Genomic DNA, 22,257 nt, shown 5'->3' on the forward strand with positions numbered 1-22,257 from the left:
TGTTTGGAAAAATGGGCATCACCCTCCATAGCCCCTCGTTCCAATGGGGTGGTCCTGACCCTCTGCCAAGCAACGTAAGAGAGTATGTAAAATACACACAGCGTAGGTGGCGAGGTCTCAGAGCAGCGTAAGGAGCTGACACGCTGGGTTGCAGGACAGGGCTGGTACTACACAAGGGTCCCAGAGCTGTGTTGCATCGCTAAGGCCAAGCGAAGGGCAGCGGCACGCTGGCGCTGGACGGTTACTGGCCTTGAGCTTGAACTGGCACTTCATTCATGTGCTAGTGGTTCTGTGTACCCAAGAACAAGCTTCTAACTAGTTGCAGCTACTCTGCACTACCAGGGCTAGTCCAGGTGTGAAGCCAAACAAAATTTTTACCTCTAGTTCCGGAGTCCATTGTGGCAGCGTCGTCCTCCTCCTCACCGGTGCCGTCCTTGCAGCCGTTAAAAGTGGATCCCATGTGAAGTGCCTGGGGAGTGGAGGGTGAAGGCACACAGTCCTGAAACCCAGCTGCTGGCAGGGCCTCAACATGCAGACGGGTTCCTCCTGACCCATGCGTGTGTGTGGCATTCTGTGGTGGCTTTGGAGGTGCTTTTTGGAGGAGCGGCTGCACCGGCTAGCAGGGACAGGGTATCCTTTGCTTGTCTATAGTAGTTAAACGCCGTGTATGAAATACTCTTTTTGGGTTTGGCACACTTAGCTAGGGACCACTTACTTACACACAGCCCCTCACGCCGCGCTACCCTTCAGGATGCTGGGATTTACACCAGGTGACGGATCTGATGATACACTACCACCGAAAGCTGCTTTCCACCTTGGCCAGGCTAAACCACCCCCCCAACCTCCCACACCCCCCGTGACACGGATCTCCAGCAACCAAAGGGTTGGCGTCACGGCTAGCAAAGACTCCAATGACCAGCACACTGTCTGAAAAAACAAACCACTTTAATTAGACAACTGCAAGCACCTCAAACAACAGGTTATTGTTACAGCATGGGGCTATCTTCTCACAATCTAGTTATTGCAAAGGCATGTGGATAAATTTCATATGGACAAAGTCAAGAAGAAGTGGCACCGTCGTTACATGAAGATCAGAAGTTAGCTTACATTCATCCCACTGACTGCTAGAAGAGGCCGAAACACACCTCCATCCCGTACATTCTAAAATCTGTATTGCCTATAAGCTTCAGCCTATGCAGCTTTTTTTTTTTCTCCTAGGAAACATGGAATTGTTGCGTGCAACTTACAACGGGTAATCGTACGTCTAGTTAGGGAAAGAATAAAGCTAGTGCAATTCGTTTTAGAAACGTGTAAAGCTATGAATGGAATGAGCATGATCACGCCTCTTGGCTTATTTTACCCACTGCACTGTAAATATTTGCAGCTATATCCTTCCTCAACTGATTCCAAGCACACACTTTTATTATAAAAGATCAGTAATTCTACACAGAGAGTGGTTCTCATGCTCAACTTTTAATTTTTTTTTTTCCTTAAGGTATAGTACAACTTACAGTGCTTATAAAAAGGCAACACCATATGGTACCATGTCTTCACTATCACATTGTAAGGGAAATAATTGCTATTTTTCTTTTCTTAAAAGCACTTAAAATAGGCAAAAAAGTTCTAAAAGGGAGTGCTAAATAAGAATGCATACTTTATTAGAAAGAAGTCTAGCCTTCCTTTAAAGTGCCGTTTGGGGAATGAAATCCTGTAAACCAGAGCCACTTTGTTTCAAATCCAATGAACGGGAACTGCTACAGAATAGAAAGTTTACACAATTCCTTAAAGCAGTTTGAAGTCCACTACATGCAATTGGTTTGCTATAAAGCTCTCTCAAACGTCGTAGCTTTACTCTGCGATTGAGTCCCCAGTCCCATAGTTAAATGGAAATAAACATTTACAGGGTGCATTTACATACACTATAATACAAGAATGATGTCCCTTTGCCAGAAGATAAAATTGTACAATTCCTCGCCGTAACTCAGGTCTGACTTGATAAATTTCTTACCCTCGTAAATTATATAATATGCATCAGCTAAAATATTATTTTTTTTCATAAATAGTTACAAAACTTGCCAAAACACATGTCGGGGGGGGGGGAAGTTTCCTTTGTTCAAAAATCTGCCATCTGAATGCCACACAACACAAGAAACAATGCTTAAAGACACGGTAAGTGTTTTCTGAAGAAAGTGGGTGAGTAAACTACTAGCTGAAGACAAAAAGACTACCCTTCCCCAAGAACACAGTGCACAAAAAGCAAAATGTCAAACAGTACCTCAAGCAAAACAAAGGTCTGAGGATTGAAGCCAGCTCACGTGTGATCCTGCTAAAGAATTTGTGACAGTCACCATTTAGGTCCGATGCACTAGGAAGTGGTTGCTGGCTTTTGTTTGGTTTTTACAGCTGAGAGATTCTGCTAAGAATTCAGCCACGGGTGCCGAAGGCATTCTCCAGCTGAAGCACGTTTTTCTGGGACCATTTCTAGCATGGGGATCAGGAAATCTGTAAACTGTGCAGCATCTTCATGAGGCCAACCGTACTTCTCCACGAGCACATCAAAAAGACTCCAAGGCTTCAGCTTGGTAATGTGTCGGAGTTCTCCTGCAAACACAAATATTACCGGCATTAGGAAAAAACCTCGTTATCCCTGTCAGCGACTAATCCCTGTTTCGTTTTTCTCCCACTCGGCATTCACAGCACCTTGACCAGGCTGAGAATCATTATTTAGGCAGGGCAGCACATTGCAAACTTGCTTGAGGTCCTCAACGGAGACGAGTCTGTCCAACGGCAAAACCGAGACACCGTTCCTACACCAAACTCAGTCACACCCGGACTCTGCTGTACGCATCACTTCTGATTTTCCGTGCTGTCTTCGCTCTGTCCCCCACACACCAAGGCACTCGTTCACATGCACACTCACACCGTGGGCAAAAAGAACACCGCAGGCCCTTCCTTCCTGATCAGCCAATGAACCCAAATCTTACAACAACCGCTCCAATCCCCAGAAGGAGGTCTCGGCAACGCAGGTCACTGCCTCGCTATGTGGCACGTGCTGCCACTGCAGCAGAGCAGCGATTCAACGCAAACCAGGCCAAGCACAGAGGTTTGGCACTCGGGAGATTCTGCTCCATCTCCCAGGCAAACACAGCCAAGAGGCTCGGTTCAAGTCCTTCCTGAGGAGGAAGCACCTGCTGCTGCCTACGTCTCCTTCACCCACCACCAACACAAGCAGTGGCAGCAGCTGCAGGATTTGAGTTCCATCAAAGAGGGGGCATACAGTCAACCTGGCAATGTGTTTGAGACCAAAACAAACGAAGGAGGCGAGAACCCTTCTGCCATTCAAACCAGCAACACTACCCAGGTCTATCCATGGGTCACCCAGCATGATGGGGAAGACAGACTCTTCTGGCTGCTCCCTGCCCCTCCACTGCCATCTCCCTTCTTCCCAAGCATATGTTTGAGCCAGCCTCCACATGATGCTATAAAAAGCACTTCAGAGACCCCTGTGGTGATGCTGTGATGCCCCCTGAGCTGCTGAGGAGGGTGATGCATTCTCAGCCAACACTGGAAGCTGAACACGACTCACCCACAGCTTGACAAGCACACCACACCATCCCATACGGGGGCACGCTGGCCATATGATTTTTAAGCAAAGTGGTTTGGCAACTTGATTGTTGTCCCTGGCTGTAATCTAGTGCTCATAAAATGCCATCAGACGTCAGCTCACAGGTCTCAGTTTCTGTACATCCCTGTGGCTACAGAAGTTCCACAGCAGGAGAAGAAACCCATGTCTTCAGACTGCCCCTGAGAGTCAGAGCATCTGAAGGCAAGAGATGAAAAATCGCCGCAGGCCCAGCAGGACACGCTTCTGCTACCTCAGGCTGTAGCAGAAGGTTCTAGGTAGGGGGCAACACTTGCAGAAGCAGCTCCCCAGGTGCTATCACAAAGACCCCAAAAGACCAAATGTGCGAACTGTCAATCACTCACAAGAGACGAGACTTGCTGGTAATAGACAGCCAAGATGTGCTGCCTGCAGCGGGCCCACTGTCCTCTTTCCATCTCGCAGTGTAGGAGGGGTGCTGAGGTAGAGAGGAATGAAAGCAGAGGGTGTGTCCTGCCATTTATGTCTGCACATTGACAGTACGAGCGTGTCCCATCAGTACCCATGAGTCACACAAAAGAAGGCTCTGCTCTGGGCCTGCGCTGCCCCGCGCTATGGATGTACAGAAAGGACAGCACAGCTAGGAGAAGGGTTTTCATTTCCACTCCCAGCCCTTTAAAATCTTTGTGCAACTCTGAAATTTAAGTGCTGAAAATCTTACCCTTTTGAAGTTTACACCTGTTTCCAGAAGTGTGTATGGGTAACTACTAGCAGGAACAGGTAGTAACCTTTCTAATAAGAACACATAAACTCAAATATTGCCACAAAGCAATAGAAAATAGTGCCTTGTTATTGACTTCAAGCAAAAAATGGCTAAAAAAAACCCCCAGTCTGTGTCCATAGCTTCTCCAGCTTACAGCAATCATTGCAAGGGCTGCCATAATCATTTACCAAACTAGACTGACGCTGGGGGAGTGTGTGTGTTTCCATGCAGCACTGTCTTCACCTTTGTATTCAAATTATGTAGTTTTAGGCGTCTTTCCTCCCTCAGGTTGTATAAAGTAAGATTGCAAGATGAGGCTCCTGGTGTCACTGTGGAGGGCGAGTTCACACTGTTTGAATAGCCCTTATTTTCTGAAGTGGAGGGTGAACTCGAAATACCCAAGCTAAGACCAGCACACGCTGGGCAGCACGACATGCCGTAGTGTTTTTCTGCTGAGGAACAAACTATTTTAGCACTACAGGTTGAAGTTTTCCACAAGAAATTCTGTGAAGATTGTAAAAGCATTTAAGAAGATGGGATACAGTAAAAATCATCTGTGTGGGAGACAAGAATTAAACCAGTGCTTCAGTTTTCAAAAATGATCATGATGCTGACCATGGAATCAAAATAGGGTACGTAAAAGGCAATTAACACAACAGAGGTGGATGAAAAATTCAAAGAATTTATTTTAACATGGTGGGTCCATCTCATTTCCATCCTAAAGCGCTGGAGAGCAGCACAGAAATGGGAGGTGTCTGGCAACACGTATTTTCATCTAGTCCATGAGATTTGTACCATGCAGTTGGAGGACGGCAAGGAGAAATTAAAAGCGCAGGCCCACCGGTCTGACACCCCCAGTATTCAGGGCATTAGAATGAATTTTCAAAGAAATGCTAAAAATGAAACCTTCCTAACAGCAGCTCTTTATTTAGATTTTTTTGATAGCGAAGTGCACAGGAAATCTCTGCAGAGGACAATGGTGGTGTTGGAACTGTAAAACCCCTGTGGCCAAAGCAGAGGCAGCAATGGACCTTCTGAAAAATGGAACGTTAAGTCAGAAGGAAATGACTGAAGAAATTTCTGAAGGACCTGTGTGGGGGAAGATGCTATTTAAAGCTTTCTCTGCTGACCATAATACAAAACCCCAGAGCTGGTCTATGAAATTTGTCCAAGACAAGTTTAAGATGTGTCACCAGGCAAGAGGAGGATGGATTACTGAACAGTAAGAAACGGCTGACGTGAAGGACTGGGGAAGCAGCAGTGGGATATAATCTGCTACTGCATATTTTGAGGACATGCTCCCAACAACTAATGCAAGAACTGCTGGTAAGGCCCCACGGTACGGTAGATGGAAGCAAGGGAGGTGGAGGAGAGCCCTCTCCTTCCCTTCCAGGGTGTTAAATAAGCAGCAGTGCTTTTCCTTGTTAGAGCTTCCAACAAGCAAAGCCAGCACCTAGCCAGCATCTCACACAGGTTTAGCTCACAAGGAAGAAGGGCTAGCAAATACCAGAAGAAAAACAAAAGGCACCATGGTCTAGAAAAAACAAAAGGGTTTTTAGTTTTAGTACCAAAATGTGTTAACCATTTTTACAGACAAAATTGCTTCCACAGAAGCACTGGAGAAAAGGACTCATGGGAGTTGTTACTGGACTCAATCAAGATGAGACCCTATAAAAAGTATGTGAGCATTTGTGTTATAGTGACCAAGAAGTAACTTACAAATGCTTTTCCTTTTTTAAATGCACCCAACGACAATTCGAATGTCACAAACTGCTTCAGGCAATTACTAAGAAGGGACTCAATCCTGTGAACTTGTTAGCTGACAACCCCTTTACTTTCATGCCTGGGACATTCCGTGGAACAATTCAAATGTTCAAAGCTTCTCTCTGAAGTTGAACTTGCTTATGGACAGCTGTAACGCCCAAATCATGACTTTTATTTTCACCCAAGGCTGATGTTTTCACAATAGAAGCCTATAGTTACATTTCTAAGCCCACCTTTACACCACAGGGTGAAATTTTTGGAAGAGCCTCAGGCCTGTACTACATAGCTTCTGATCTCATGGCAGATGGTGCCTCTGAAGAATGTCACTGAGGTTCAGGCCCTAGAGCACAACAGTGACACTTTGCAGTGGAAGATGCTCCTGGAAGCACATGAAACTCTTCACTTCAGGGGAATTTTACAAACTGCCCTCTTCTGTGCACTGGGGTTACTCGCTCCAGCAGCTGCAATCCCCGTCGGGGTGCCGGAGGTACCTCCTGCCCAGCCCTTTTACTGCTTTATACATTTACAGACCTGTCAGCCCTGAGTTTGTTCATCTCAGCTAACATGAGATTGTTTTCAAGCCTGCTGATCACAGCCTCTCTCTACAGCCCCTGTGGCAGCAGGCTCCTGAAGCTCACTGCCTGCTGCACAGGGAAGCGCTTCTTTTAAAGACAACCCCTGCAAGTTTCACTGGGTGTCCTCCCCCAGCTCTCATGTGGTGGGTGCTGATGAACAACAGCTCTGTTTTCAGCTTATCCACTGCCTTCCCGTTTTGTAAACCTTCATTATTCCTCCAGCAACCTTCCCTTCACACTAAAGAGCCCCAGGCATCTTAGACTCCCCCATATGGCAGTTGCTCTATCTATCTCCTTCATCATCACTGTTGCCCTTCTTCGCGCTGTGTTTAACGCCATCACATCCTCCTTAAGGCAATGATGGCACGCAGAGGTCCCTGCCGTACCAGAAATATCCACGCACAGAACAGGCAGCTCACATGCAAGGTGAGGAAGAATCACTGGCTTGTCTCCTGCCTCGTGACCCCAACCGTGCCGCTGCCTCAGCCCCCCCAGCACCCCACGTGTCCCATGCAGCTGGTCAGCTGGCCGGCGCTGGCCCTGCCGACAAGCTGTGTGCTCAGGCACGTGGATTCAAGAGGGAAGCTGCAGTGCTGCTCAGCAGGGAGGTGTGCTCGCCAGCTGCGGTCGACCGCCCCAGATGTTCCCCCACCATGTAATGTGATGCTCCTGACGTACCCTGTCCCTCGACACAACACAGTGCTGTCTCACACGCGGAGGGGACAAAAGACACTTGAACCACCACCACATTCCCTCACATGTCAAAAACCTGTCTTAAAGAGCAGCCTGAGCAAAGACAAAGTGCAAAAAGATAACAGAACCGTACGGCCCACTGTGTTTGCTTAGATTAATTACTTCCTTGCAGCAATAGACAAGGGTTTTAATTTTAGAGGGGCTGCACTCCTGTATAACGCCAAACGCAGCTGCGTCACCGCCTACGGCTGCGGTGCTCAAGCATTAGGTAACTCGGAGCGTTTCAAGTGAGACAGCACAGTGCACAGCAGGATGGGCTTCTCCACCGCTCTGTCACAGAGCGGTCTTGTCTGCATGCTTCCACTTCTTCAGGGAGGTTACGAGAGTGTGAGGACTGACAGCACGCAGCTGGGTGTCTATTGCCCAGGTATTCCCTTCCCACCTCGGTTATTCCTTATCAGCAGCATCTGCTTGACCACTATGTTTGATCAAAAGTAGCGACAGATGATTTTCGATCCCATTACAAGCTATGCATCATTTGATTCCTTACATTTACATGAACACTGGACAATAGATTCACACAGACATTTGTTAACAGCCACACTTTGCTGAGTACATCCCAAACTGAATTTTAAATGAAATATTGAAATGAATGCTGCAAATTGTGGCTTTTCTCAGAAAGCCAAGTTTAGACCAAAATTCTTCTTTAATACGAGCTCTCCATTTAAACGGATCTATTTCTTCAGTACCCATAAATGAACATATTCTCCTTTTGGATAGCATTATGCTTTAAATTAGTGTTGCATAAATACCGTTACCTTTTTTGGTGAAAAACTCCTTGGAATATTTCCCCAACATAGCGTATTTTCGAGGGATTTTTCCCAGCAGTTCAATGATCAATGCTATGTGGTCTGCATTGGAGAACATTGCCAGCAAAACAGAAACATACAACAGTTTAATCAGTACATTGCATGCACACACTAACACTGGCCCGGTACAGACAGAAATAGATTGATCCTGGTAAAAAAAGACACGTGCACGCTGCTCAGTGGCTAATTTGGAAAGATAACTTTCAGCAAAACTTCCTTCTCAAAACAACATTTGAGCATCAGCTGCTACAAACAAGTTTTGCTATGTAATTTAAAATGTACCAATAGTTATTTTTCAGAAAGTTTAGCTAAAAAAAAAAATTTGTCACAGATTCCTGTGTGTTTTGTTTTTCAAAAATAAATTTTTATTTTGTGATTTCAGGAAATGCTCCTCAGTGGGACATGCTACAACCAGCAACAGCAATTCCACTTCTGTCTGCATCACGGCACCTTTCAAAAAGAAGAGGTACTACCTCTGCGATTGAAGAATTCCCGAGAATATTTTCCAGATAGAGCAAAGTGCCTTGGGATATTGCCTAGCAGCTCTATGATGTGTGCTATGTGGTCTATGAGGGAGAGAAAAAAAGGAAACGGGAGTGGAAGGGGCAGGGAAAGGATGGGATAAAAAAGAAGAGGAAAGAAACTGGAATTAGTAAAAAATCAGAAATAGTTTCAAATCAACAATGTTTGCAGCAAATCCATGCAGAGGTTTCCAGGATCAGCAGAGCTCTTGGCATCATTAGTAGCATTTAGGAAGAATGAATGATGCCCACATTACCACTGCAAAGAGCATTTACAAGCAAACAAGCATGAAAATGGACAGGTATACAGATGGAAGCAGGAGTTAATTCTGATTTAGTAATTGCCTAATTCAAATAAAAATACACAATGTAAACATTATTCCAGTGTCACTCTTATAAAGAGAAAATACTATAAAGTTCAAATTTGTCATTTCTTTTCTAAACTAAAATGTTATTCTCAATCAGACTTCCACACATATGCAATCTTACAAGAAGGGCAGTTTAATTCCTTCAGGCAGTTGTTAAGTAGATGAATATCTGCAGAAGGGGGTTTTTGCCCACCCATTGCTAGTGATGGAACTTAAAACTAAAAAGAAAAAAACCATATTTATATTCTGAAAACAATATGTATGAACAGTTCACTCAAATAAATACAAAACTTAACCCCACTGTAAGCTCACTGGAAATTTAAGAAGAGGAGTGTGACAATATATGGAAACTCACATAATATCTCAAAAGATTCATACCTTCATCCCTGGAATAGTCTTCACCAGAGTGTGGTTCAAACAAATAATCTCCAGTCGCTAACTCAAAAGCCTATAACATAACAGACATATTTATGGGTATTTCAGAAATACTGTTTTTAATCTTAAGGTGTCACCAAAACATCACAACTATCTCAGAACCAAGAGGGAATTAACATTCAAAGCTAAAGGCCTACAACTGGATCTGAGGCTGAGGAGAGGCCACTTACCTGGGGACCATCACTCCCACAGTGCAACGACAGCACGAACCCAGGCTCTGGAGAGAGCCCCACGTTCAGCCCCAACCACAGCCCGTCAGCACGAGGCTGGAGGTTTGGCGACAAGCAGCACACCCAAACCCCAGGCGTTTCTGCCTACCCAACCAGGATGAACAAAGGAGATGGACAAGGAGTGTGGAACGGAGGTCCCTCCCCAACCAGCAGCCCCTGTGGCTCCACCGGCTGACCCGGGAGTATTTCGGTCGTGTTGCAAAGTTCGGCAGCGGTCCCCGGGAGGCAGCCAGCAGCATCCCGCTGCAGAGGAAGCGATTCTGAACACATCAGCTGCATGAGGGTGTGAAGGGAGCATCAGTGTAAGCTGATGTTAAACACGTTTTAACATACTAATGTGCTGTCTGTTGGATCATTTTAAATATGTGTAAGTTAAGGAAGCTGAGAGAGGTATTTCTGAATATATAACAAAGAGCTACAGCTTGTATCTGAATGCTTATTATCTGTCAGAGACTGCATGTGGGGGACTGAAATAATAAAGTCTGAATCAGAAATAAAATCCATTTATAACTATAATTAACCACTTGAAATTAGCAAACAGGGTAAGCTTCCTCGATGACTTTTAATCTAGGACAGTTTTTTAAAAAGTATTTTTGTTGAATCAGAAGTCATCAAAGTAAACACTGCAATCGTGGGGTAAAATACCGAGACTGAAACTGATGAAGGAATCCAGAGCAGACACCGTGATGACTGATCCCTTCAGGCCGTCGCAATGCTTCGATGGGATGCTAACCCTGCGGTAGGTCAGGACAAAACTGGGTTTCTCTTTGTGGGTGTAATGCATATTAAAAGCCGCAAAGCGCTGAAATAACTATGAGAGCCCACACTCGTGTACAAACATGGATTCACCTAGGCTAATTTGTTAAACTATTCTCCTTCTGCTCTGGATCACCAATTACCCAAGGAGCCACAGGAATCTAATTCTTTCCAGGTGGTTTAACCTTGCCATCTCCAAGACCAGGGAAAGCATCTGATCCAGAAAATCATTCCAAAAATCAGGCAGAACTCCCTGGCACAGCTCTAGGAGGGGATTTCACTCTGTCAGAACATTTACTACAAAATATTTGTCTCCTGAAAATATACACTTTTCTGTTCCACTTTGTAATCTGGAGTTGTTAAATCACCTATAAATTTAGCCTGTTTATGGGCACTCGGCTTCTTCAAGCTGTGAACTGCAGCGTCATCCAAGTGGGCTATATCCAAAATAATTCATTGCAATCACGCACAGCAGCCAAGAAAGCAAGAATGCCCCTTAATGACATTTCTGTTGATCCTACAAATGGGCCTTTAATTTCTAAAGTCACTATCATTAATAAATAGTCATTCACCTTTTTTTGTACTCTACTCTCAGCATAAGATTGAGAATTTTCATTTTACAGCTTAAAAAAATCTGGAGGACTTCATAAATGATCAGGTATTTGAACTGAAGAAATTTTTAGAGTAGCCAGAAGAGATCATTGGTAGGGATCTCTAAACACAACATAGAATTGTTATTCTCTTGAGATGAGACTGAGAAGCCCCAGGTGTCCCCTCTGTACCTCATGGGAATGTATTCCCTGGAAGAGCTGGACCAGCTTTTCCTAGGAACACATGCTGATGGCACTGATTTCTGAGGACATCAAGAACCTCATTGCTGTTTAACACAGACTCCTGCAGAACAACGGAAATGTAGCTGAATTTAGCCACAAAGGCAGACTCCAAAAGAATACAGCTTTTGTCCCAAAAAATGAAGTATTAATACCTTGATATGTCTGTGTGGGACTAAAGAGATTAAATTCGAGAAACTGCAAAAACTGTTCACACAGAAGCACAAGAAGTAAGCACACCACTGTGATACACTGACTTTTAGATCTGTTTGTATATAGTAAGAGCTGCAAGCTCTCATAGATTCAGGATATTTATACTACCCTTTTGCCAAAGAGAAACGAAAGCTTTTCAAAATGATGCTGCTGCTGCTTTTTTCCTTTTTGTATAGCTTTGACTCCAGGCCCAGCATGGGCTGGAGCCACAGTGTCTCAGACATCTGATTTCCTGACTCTCCTTAAAGGACTCTGCACTGAGAACGAAGAAACTTCTGACTCAGATGCACACAGGGACACCCCAGAGACAGCCTTACCTTTTGGGTGCTGCGATAAATACCTGTGATAATACTTCTTAGCATTCATATAGGACAAAGTCTCACAGGTTATCATCTGTAGCAACTTGGTAATAGGTTCCTAGATATTTGTAGGATGGACTGGCTACATAGCAAAAGATAAATTAAATTACTTGGGCCTCATTAATAAAGAATAAATCCTTGACCTAGGTTTTTATCATAAAGTAGAAGAATCAGCATTAATAAGCAGGTAAATAGCAATAAGAAGGACAATGACACCTCTGGACTGAATCAGTCGGAATTGTTCTGCTCTTTAAGCTGATGTCCAAAGGTGTGGTGCACCAGAAAGCAGTGCAGTCCCATTACTGAGTCAGTGCCACCAAAACAAGAGCTCTCTGCTGCTGGTACTCACAACTACAGTTCTGGCAATGCAGTGCTGGTCTGGACTTCCTGAGCACTTCTCAGTACTCACTGACACTTCGCACCCAACATAAAGCCACCCAGTCTCCAACTCATAAGTCACTGACACTCTTGTGATAAAATCAGGCGGTGGAAACCCTGATGGTCAGCAAGTTGCACCCAGGTCAGCAGTGCACTCTCGTGGTAATGAAGGCTAACCACAAACTGGGCTGTACGGAACAAGCACGTTACTAGCCCTCAGTGGGAAGTGACTTCCCCTCTCCTCAGCATTCTCATCTGCATCTTGAGACCTGCAACCGGTTTGGGACCACCAGTATGAGAGAGACCCTGCCAAACTGGAGAAAGACCAGGGAAGACCTCTAAGATGTTAGGGGGCTACACAGAGGATGCAGGAGGAGAGGCTGGTGGGGCTGTGTTTGTTCAGATTGGAGAAGGAAAGGAGAAGGAGCGATTTAATTGCTGCACTTCACTGCCTGAAAGGCAGTAACAGAGAAGACCAAGATACACTCTTCTCAATGAAAGGACAATGGAGAACAGACATAAGCAGCAAGATGGGAAATCCCAACCAGATACGAGGAAAAAAATTCTTCAGGGAGACTGGCTGAGCACTGGGACAGGCTGCTCAGAAAGACTGTGGAAATGCCGTCCTGACAGATATGTAACACCTCAACTGGATGAGGCTCTGAGTAACCTCACCTAACCTTGACATTAACCCTGGTTCAAGCAGGAGGTAGACTACTGGAGATCCCTTTCAACCTAAATTTGGCTATTATTTCTATGATGCTACAAATACAGATTAACCAGTACTTACTTACTTTCCCTTTGAAAATATTCAGTTATAAAACTAGTTTCTTGACAGAAACTGACTTTGAATTACCATGATCTTTTTTTACTTAATGTTGACATTTACCTCAACAGAAATCAGCATTTCAATTATTATATGGAGATAACAAATGAGATACAGCACACTCAACATATGGCACAAAAGCCCAAGGCAATCATCCATCCTCACTGACTGTACTGGCAATCGCTACTTACCCTTTCCTAAGGTTATTGCAGAAAAAGTGTCTAGACTGCTTTTCTCCATCTGCAGATGGAAAACCTTTCATATAAATGGTCACACTGGTGCTTTTGTAGGCTCTGGAGAGGCTATGATTCCTCTCCTGCCACACGATTGTATACGAACCTACCACAATACTAAACTGTTGGCATCACAATCATGTACTATGGATCCATGTCTAATCACATAGTTGGAAATAGCTCCATTTTCACTGTGACAGCTGTGTACTCAATCTGGTGACTGAAAATGGATGCATGCCTAGGGAAAGCTTTCTGGGAGAAGACTGGAAGAACAATTCACTTGGACTGCATCAGCCTCCCTGAATTCCTCTTATGAAGCCCCAGCTGAAAAAGGACAAGCTACAGGCCAGAATTACTGTTTTGACAGACAAGATCTAGCTCTTGGCCAGAGTTTCTCTGCCCCAGCTGAAATGAAGAGCTGTGAATGGGAAGATTGTAGCTGCTTTAAAAACTGGCTTAGTTTTAAGAACGCTCTTCCACAGGTAAGTGGGAGCATGGAAAGACGAGCAAAAAGCTTTTTGAGATACACACACCAGCTGACAGTTTGTTTGTTCTCCCCTGGACATCGTCCTCTGAGGAGCAGAAAAGGAAAGAACATAAAAGGCATTTTGTACGGTTAGTGCCTGGTAAGAAAGGCCAGATATACAAGACAGATGCACATGGGATGCTTGAACAGGAAAAAGGTTTCTATTATTTGCTGTACTACAATCTCAGAATCATGGACATGCTTAGTGGTTGCTTTGGAAAGTCATTTTCTTTCGAATGTTTCAGGTTGTCCACCCACCACCTTCAAAAAGGGTGTGCAGTAATTAATAACAGCATTTTGTACTCTATCTGCCTACTGAAAAATATGTGCACTTGAAGCTTTCTCTCAACCAGATTTTTGATTTTTACATTTTTCCTTAAAATACTGCGTCTGTGCAGACTGAGGCTTGTCATCACACCTTCAGTATGTGCCACTCACACATACAAGCATGATGATACTCATGATCCCATGGAGACATAATCATTTTGTCCCTGCTTACAACACAGGAAGAGTAGTTAAGGACAGTTACCTCTCCACCTCACATTAGAGGACATTATGCAAAGAAGTAAACTGGCGGCTGAACCACAAGCACTTAAATGTAGGTTTAATTTTAACATTATAAGTTACTATACTCTGCTCATTCTTTATTCTGTCCCTCCGAGTTCTCTCACAGGAACAGAAATGCTCATAACAGAAAACAAATAAAAAACACTCCTAGAAGCTTGCTCGCCTTTTAATAGCATCTCCCTTATTTTGAAAGCTATTTGCCTGCCCCCTTTCCCTCTCATCCCAGTAGTATTTTCTTTCATCATTTCTATTCTCTTTGGGTAGACAAAACAGCAAGTACAATTTTCTTCTTCTCTGACTTCCTGCTGATCTGCAGCTATGATCTATTCGCTAGTTCTTATTATAAAAAGAAGATATTTCCGGAATCACAACTCACCACAAAAGCCACCTGTGATAAGTGTTAAAAACATAGTCTTGTTGATGTCCTAGCTTGTGACATAGTCATCTCCTCCCCGCAGCTCAAACAAGACTGTACACAACGAACAACAAAAGTCAGATGATGAGACTCATCATTTCAGGTGCTTTTCCTGTCTCAAATCCAAAGAGCATTAACGAGGAAAAGCAGTGGAATCATGGTGCTTGCAGTCATTTCCAGGAGCAATAGAAAGGGATGCCGTCTGCCAGTACTAACTCCCTTATCTTGCCAGGATTTCTTGGCAGCAGCAGTGGAGTACTGTGTTCCATGGTTTCTGAGATTTAGGAAATGCTAAATCATGCAGTGCCTGTTCAGTTTCTGCTCCACAGAAAGCAACCCTCTCGATCCTGCAAATGTGGAAATTCAGCCTGATAAAATTAAATGATCAAGGGTGGTTTCAATCCTGTCAAATGCTGGCTCCAACTCTCTTCCCTTTTTTTGGGTGAAAATGAGAGATGCATCTCCCTGTTGGCATAATTAAAATAGGGTTTAGTACAGCAAGGGAATATAGAATTTTCTAGATTTTAATACATGTGGAGAGAGATTCCCAGTGTCTAGCTTTCCACAAGAGCAGCTGAGTATCCCACTTAAATAGGATACGTTGTTAAAAGAAAAAGAAAGGGCACTGTGCGATCTCCTTAGCAAAACTTGTAGATGTCCAGCGAACAATCACTCAGGTCTAGGTCACCAAAGTCTGGCAAAAAATTTAATCTACACTTTGTTGCATTCTTTGCTGAGTACAGAACAAGCGAACAACTCTGTCATAGTCTGGAAAAGCCCACTGGCATCTGACTTATTTCATTAGTTTCACAGCACATTGTGTGTGCACTGATTATAAGCCTCTAAAGATATGCATTACCCTCTTTTTTCCCCCATCTTTTTTTTTTTTTTTCTTAAAGACTCTGAGACTCAGATCACCTGAGCAGAGGACTGGTACTGGCCTGAGGATACTCCCTCTCATCCTTTAAATCTGATTCAAAGAGGTTTGGGGCACAAGAACTGGGCCATGCCGAATAATCTAAAATTAGAAGATGCAGCTCAGGCTGCTGGCTTACAATGCTACTTATTCACTGACATAACACCAAAAGAAACAGAACTGTAAGGTTATCAGCACTGAGTTATTTCTCCCTCCTTTGCACTGTTTCTCTTGTATTATACACTACTTGGGTAGAGTTCTTACACGGCTCTGTTTATGTACACTTCCAGCACAAGTAATCCTGATCAGAATCTCTGGCTGCTCCCATAGTAAAGACAATACAAGTAAAACAGGACTATTCTTTCCCGGAAGCTGAATCAAGACCATGGAGCCGAAGGCTAGACAAAGCCAACCTGTATTAGCAGAGCCCAGGTGAGGAGAGCACTCCACATAAACACAACATACCATGTCCTAAAAGCCAAATTCCTAAGGCGGGGGGTATTCTGAAAGTTGCTGTGCACACATGAACACAGATGCTTTGCACACTCAGGGCACTGTTATCAGAGGCTTTTGTTTAAAAACATCCATCACCATCATCTCCATCTTCATTACTAAAGACTAAGTAAAATTGATGAGTGAATGGTATGATGAAAAAGGACAGTCTGCTGCTGCTGTGACAAAACACAACCTCTGTGCTTAACACTTTATGCCATAAATACAAGCCTGTATAAGAACCAGTAGCTCTGCTATTCTCATAGTCAATGCTATTCCCAGTGAGCAAGTATTTCATTAGCAAGCAAAAGGCAGTGAAAAACCTTAGGCTCCAATGGAGATCCATAAAGCACATGACCAAGTTAAGACCTTGAGTGAATCTTGGTCCCATGCATTCCAAGTAGTCCTTCATAAAAATCTACTAGCCAGGACACATGAAAAGATTAAGGTGTTTTATGTACAGATCTGGAGGTCAACCTCTGACATGGAAATTCTATGGACCCTGAACTAAATCAAAGAAAGGTCTGGTTTTATTGTCATTTTTTAAAAACTGAGACATTATGTACAGTATCTGACACAGTAGTGGATATGTAACAGATGAAGAATCTTTTCTATTTTGCAAGCTAAGCAGTCTCCATGTGTGCTGTTTACTGCTAAGCAGAGTGTTCTGGACTGCTTATAAGCAAGCCCATTCAGGAGAGTTTGGCAGTCACATTGTGAAAGAAACTTCCCACTGAGATGGAGAACCTGACCACGATTTTGAAGCAGCAGGTCTTTTGTAAGCAAGAGCTACACAGATGGAGGAGGATCAGTCTCTGTGAGAATCCTGGTCAGAAATCTCCTATTTGAAGGTTGTAGGTACACACAGATCTACAAGACGTATTTGCACACAAATGAGGTCAAAATATTTTGAACCCTCTTTCAGCGCCAGTTCAGAGAACTAGCTCAGTGATTCAGTTGCGAGTAAGGGTTTTAAAAGCATAATGTCTCATCTTTGCTTTGATACTACCTTACTACACTTTGCATTCACGTTAATTCACATCATTCATATTAGGCACACACTTTTGCAATATGTGCATTATCATTCAGTAGATAAATTGAGACAAGAAAGCTCATCCAAAGTCAAAATCATGATCAGAATAAAGGACATGATCTGTAATTATGTAACGTGGCTCCCACTGCAAAGCCACATGGCACCTTTCCTACCCATTCACAAATGTAGTATTTCCGACAGGTGGACATAATCAGAGCAATTAGTTACCTAACCTGAACACAACCTCAAACTTAGGTCACTAAATAACATATAGCTACTCCTTAATTAACAACCTTTTTTACATTTTATTTTTAAAAAGCAGGAAATGAAAAATACCATATGCAATCAATATAGAGTCAGCTGGTAGGACATCACTTCATGTCTGCTTGGTACTGTCACATTGGGTGAAGTATGGAATCATGGAAACGTGACACGAAAAAGGTCATGGCAATACTGCTGGAACACTCATCTCGCATAGTACTGCTTCCAAAAATGTCCCTAATGACTTTGGCCTTGTTGTACAAGCAAAGTAATATGACAAAGAAGTCTCCCTGCTCTCCTTTGAGAGTCTTGGACAACATGGCTAATGGGGTATCTGAGCTGTATTTTGGCTGAAAATAAACAACATGTCCAGCTCCTGCTCCAGCAGACAATCCTTTTGAAAAGACACGTTAGCCGTAAACATTATGGAATAAAGAGAATTAAATATGAAACAAGAGCAAGACAACCCAGAAGGGCATTTTCTGAACCACAGGTACAACAAGGAAACCAGACTTGAGAAAGCAAGTGGGACTACAATGGCACTAAAACACTTCAGTACTTCACAGTTCTTGGCTGCTTTAGGGATTGGAGAGAATCAAATCATGATTTCCAATGACAACTTAAATATGTGAATTGGGAGTTTGCAGTTCCACATCAGGAATGTTTCCCTGGCCGTCAATCTCTGTTACAAGTCCCCTGCAGAACATGCTGTTAAGGTCTTCAAGTCAATCCCCACCTCAGAGCTGTTTTCCATCTGATACAGGATCAGCACTCACAGAGCTCTGACCCATTTTCTCAACCATACAGGAATGAAAGCAGATCCTGAGGGGTTTTGAAATGATGAATGTTTGGGGTGAGCTTGAGAGACTGATTTCTATTTTTTACATGACTATACAATGACGACAACTGAATTCAACAACTGCATGTCAGTGCTGTAAGATTATAAAATTTCTACAGCATTTTTTATGGGCAAAAACCTGAAGTCTCAGGCAGAAGACATAATTCCAGTGTTTCTGCCTCAAATGCTTTACTATCTTTAGAGCTAACATCACAAAAAAGCAGAAGTATAATTTTCTCATTAAGATACTGAAATTTCATAAATAATTGTGAATCTGAATTAAGATACCCCTAGTGGCAGAGATTCTTTAGGCTTTTTTTTTCTTGAGTTTGAGAAAGGACTCGCATGAAGGAAGCAGTAACACTTATGTAACATGGAAAAGAATTAAAGTGTAAGGGTCTAGAAGACCTCAAGTACTGTAAGAGTATTATAGTATATATGTGATGTTGCTGTTAAGTACCCCACTTTCTTTAAACACAATTCTAGATGGACTTCAGCCTTTTTTATGTGGCTTTAGCTACAAGACTGTATAGAAAACTAGCAGGGGATAGGTACAACCTTAAAGGAAGACAAATACAGGGTATTCAATACTGTAAGAAGGTATCAAGTTCAACTGAGGTTTACAAAATATCAGGTTAAAGGAATGAAAAGTGTCTGTAGTAATTTTGCAGTTAGTTAAGAGAAGAATCATTCAAAGAATGAAGGATCAAAACTGTGGAATACTTTCTATGCTTTCAATATAATAGAAAAATTCTACATTTTGTCCCCAAATGGAAGAGTAAATTTGGAAATGGATGTTCTTTTCTGTGTACTAAAGCAAAAGCTAGTATTAAACCCCAGAGAAAATACAGTTGCGATTTTACTTATGGGTTAGTTACTTCCAACACATGGTTTGCTGAGCTTATAATATCTGTAGGATTTTATGTTCCTTTCAATCCTCCTCCTCTCCCTCTGAGCTCTTCAATTCTTCTCATCACCCACGTCTGCAAACTGTGTCTAGTATTTGAGTCTTCTCCTCCTCCTCACACACTTACTCTTTTCAGACATGTATTTGTAAAATATAAAGATTTGAAAGTTTTCACTTTTAAAATAGACAAAGATATTTCTAAATGCATTTCCAAAACTATCTTTAATGAGATGCAAGCTTATTTGTCCTCAAAGAAATAACAGTGTTTCAGAAAGTTGAATGATTTTTACTTTTTCTACTCTTTAAAGATTTCTAAAAATACTGAATTTCAGTTTTACCATGTTAAAACTAATTCTACAGAATGTTACCACATATTTTACTAATAAACCAAATACCTTCTCTTCGAAGTTTAGAATCTAAAGCTGTGATTTGCAAGCCTAATCTGATGAATGTTTTCACTGCACTTGGCAAGAATTTGAAGTATTTAACTGTTTTGCTACTTTATGCAAAAAAAAGGAATGGAAACACAGCAAACAGTTACATAGATTCTAAGACGGAAAGGAAACATGCTGTCCTACTATTTCAGTTAGACTCTGACATTGAAAATATACATATATTTCCCTCCAAACATGCATATTTTTGACTGCAAGTTTAAAATGCATCAAATGAAAATTAGAAATGTCCTCCAAAATACTTCCTTTTGATTAAAAATGCTTGAGAAATTGAAATAAAGGGGAAAAATAATCAGTAGCTATCTGATACAACATAATTTATGATAACATATTTGTGTCAAAATGTCAGAACCATCCTCATCAGGTTTCCTCACTAAATAAACAACTGCTTTTAGGAGGTTTATTCTTGCAAAATACACATTGTATTGTTCTTACCATACATGCTGTACTCCAGATATCAGCAGGTGTACTGTAACCTGCTCCTATTAAAACCTCTATGGATCTATATTGTCTTGTCTGGATGTCTTCTGTGAAGTGTTTATGCTAAAATAGAAAGAACCACATTAATGGAAAAAATGAACAATAAAAAGGCCTGTTCTAATCCGTGAAGGCTAAATAGCTAAAATGATGTAGTTATACTTACCACCCAGCAGGCATTCCCCAGGTCAGCAATTTTAACTCTAATTTTATCTGCATTTCTTGGGTCCAGTGGATTCACCAGTAAGTCAGCAGCACGAGTTTTTGCTAACACAAGCAAAATGCAGAATAGTTAATATTTTCAACATACTATTCATTACCTCTAAGCAGTTTTGCCTTGACATTTTATCCAGTTTTGTGATACATTGAAGACATCAAAATCATTTGCTGAATGTTACAAGAAATTAAAGCAACATAAATAGGATTTGTTACCTTACATCTCAAGTGCAAATTTTTTGCATTCTTTAACTGCCAAATGTCTATTATTAGAATATTCAGAGGACCTTCTAAGCAAAGACAGTGCATATGTTTCCAAGAATAGATTCAGGCAGAAAATGTTAAAATTCAAACCCCAAGAACTCCACATGAAAGATACATTCTTGGAACAGTTTGGTTGAGAAAACAAATTCTCCACTTCAATTCTTGACTAACGTAAATAAAATTTGCCTGGATTTTTTCTTTTTTTTTTTTTAACCTGTCCCAAGGGGAAAAAGACTCACAAAAACCTGGCTAATTTGAGAGCCTAGGGGACTGTCACCCCTTTCAAAGATAATTCAGCGTTGAATCAAAGTTCTCTGAAGGTCCTATTTGCATTGAGTATGAGCCAGACTAAAAAGGCAGAAGTTTAATCTAACTAATGCTGCAATCTTTAGAGGCTCTTGGGCCATTGGTGATTCTAACATACAACACTGGAGGACTACTGCTTTTCTTTGTTTTGACATACCACCTGCTAGCTCCTAAATTGCATTGAAAAGCAAGCAGATTGACTTGAACGTGGAAGACGGAACCAGATTCCACAAATCACACAGCAGCAGAGGATTCAACTCCGTTTCCTTGTCCCAAAGCTACTAGCGGTAAGGTAAGAAAGAGGTACTAGATCCAAAAGGCACCTGTGACTCCAATGGGGATAGAATGATCTGTTAAACTGGTGTAAGACGTCGAAGAGGAAAATGCACCAGACATGGGACAAGGAGAAAAAATACAGACATCTAATGGTGAGTTAGGAGTGACTGAAATCAGATGAGTATCTCCAACTGCTGGGACAGCAAGCCTGAATGCGCCATCAGGGCATTGAAATACTGGCCAACTAGAACAGAAAGTGGCAGGATCCACCAAGGGAGAGAAGGAAAGAAAAGACAGGACTAAATGGCAGAAGATAGAAGGGGCAGTAACCTCAACAAAACAGTCCTCTAAAAAAAGCTGGAATGAAGTCCAAGACTCAAGTTTAAAAAAAGCAACAACAGAGGGCATAAAAGTAAAATACACTGAGACAATAAGGTTGCAATCCAGCACTTAAAAGACAGAAACTAGTAAGCCTAAAGTCTTCCTACAAGCATGCTGCATAGTACAGTCTCTTTTTTTTTTAAACACAATCACATGCATTATTCATGAAATAACAGGTCCTTTCTCAATTCAGTAGCCCTGGCCAAAAAAAAAAAGTGCTAGATAAATCCTTCCCACACGTCTTGTCGAATGTGAAGGACTGCAGTAAATAAAGCAGAATGAAAGGGGGAGAAAAGCCTCATCAGTAAGATATCTGAATATGACATTGGAAAACAGCTTTCTTCAACCTCCTTCTAACAGAGGGACCCGACAAGGTAATAGGCAAGTGCCTCCACTGTTGTATTTTTCTCAGGAACTCATGAAGTTTATGTCCCATATTTTCCAAGAGATGAATATGAGACCTTTGATTCTGAATTTGAAAAACGTGGACCATTCAACAACTGAAAGTGAAGTCAG

General features: G+C 42.3%; 1 protein-coding gene across 7 annotated transcripts in view; it reads right to left on the reverse strand.

The window, feature by feature from the left end:
• Positions 1-926: 926 nt before the first annotated feature.
• The window catches only part of SRPK2 (SRSF protein kinase 2), a 156,281-nt gene continuing 134,950 nt past the window's right edge, over positions 927-22,257 (reverse strand). For 4 of the 7 annotated variants that reach the window (XM_068402433.1, XM_068402437.1, XM_068402436.1 and 1 more), the window contains 5 exons: positions 20,465-20,565; positions 20,257-20,364; positions 9,533-9,602; positions 8,739-8,831; positions 927-2,601 (listed from right to left, as the gene is read on the reverse strand). In XM_068402433.1, coding sequence (XP_068258534.1) covers positions 2,417-2,601; positions 8,739-8,831; positions 9,533-9,602; positions 20,257-20,364; positions 20,465-20,565 — 557 coding nt within the window. In that variant the 3' untranslated portion in view covers positions 927-2,416. Of the gene's footprint in view, positions 2,602-8,214; positions 8,308-8,738; positions 8,832-9,275; positions 9,373-9,532; positions 9,603-20,256; positions 20,365-20,464; positions 20,566-22,257 lie in introns of those variants that run through there. The other 3 variants (XM_068402439.1, XM_068402434.1, XM_068402438.1) reach the window with 3 other exon arrangements.

Source organism: Nyctibius grandis, chromosome 5 (assembly GCF_013368605.1).
Source record: "Nyctibius grandis isolate bNycGra1 chromosome 5, bNycGra1.pri, whole genome shotgun sequence".
NCBI lineage: Eukaryota > Metazoa > Chordata > Aves > Nyctibiiformes > Nyctibiidae > Nyctibius > Nyctibius grandis.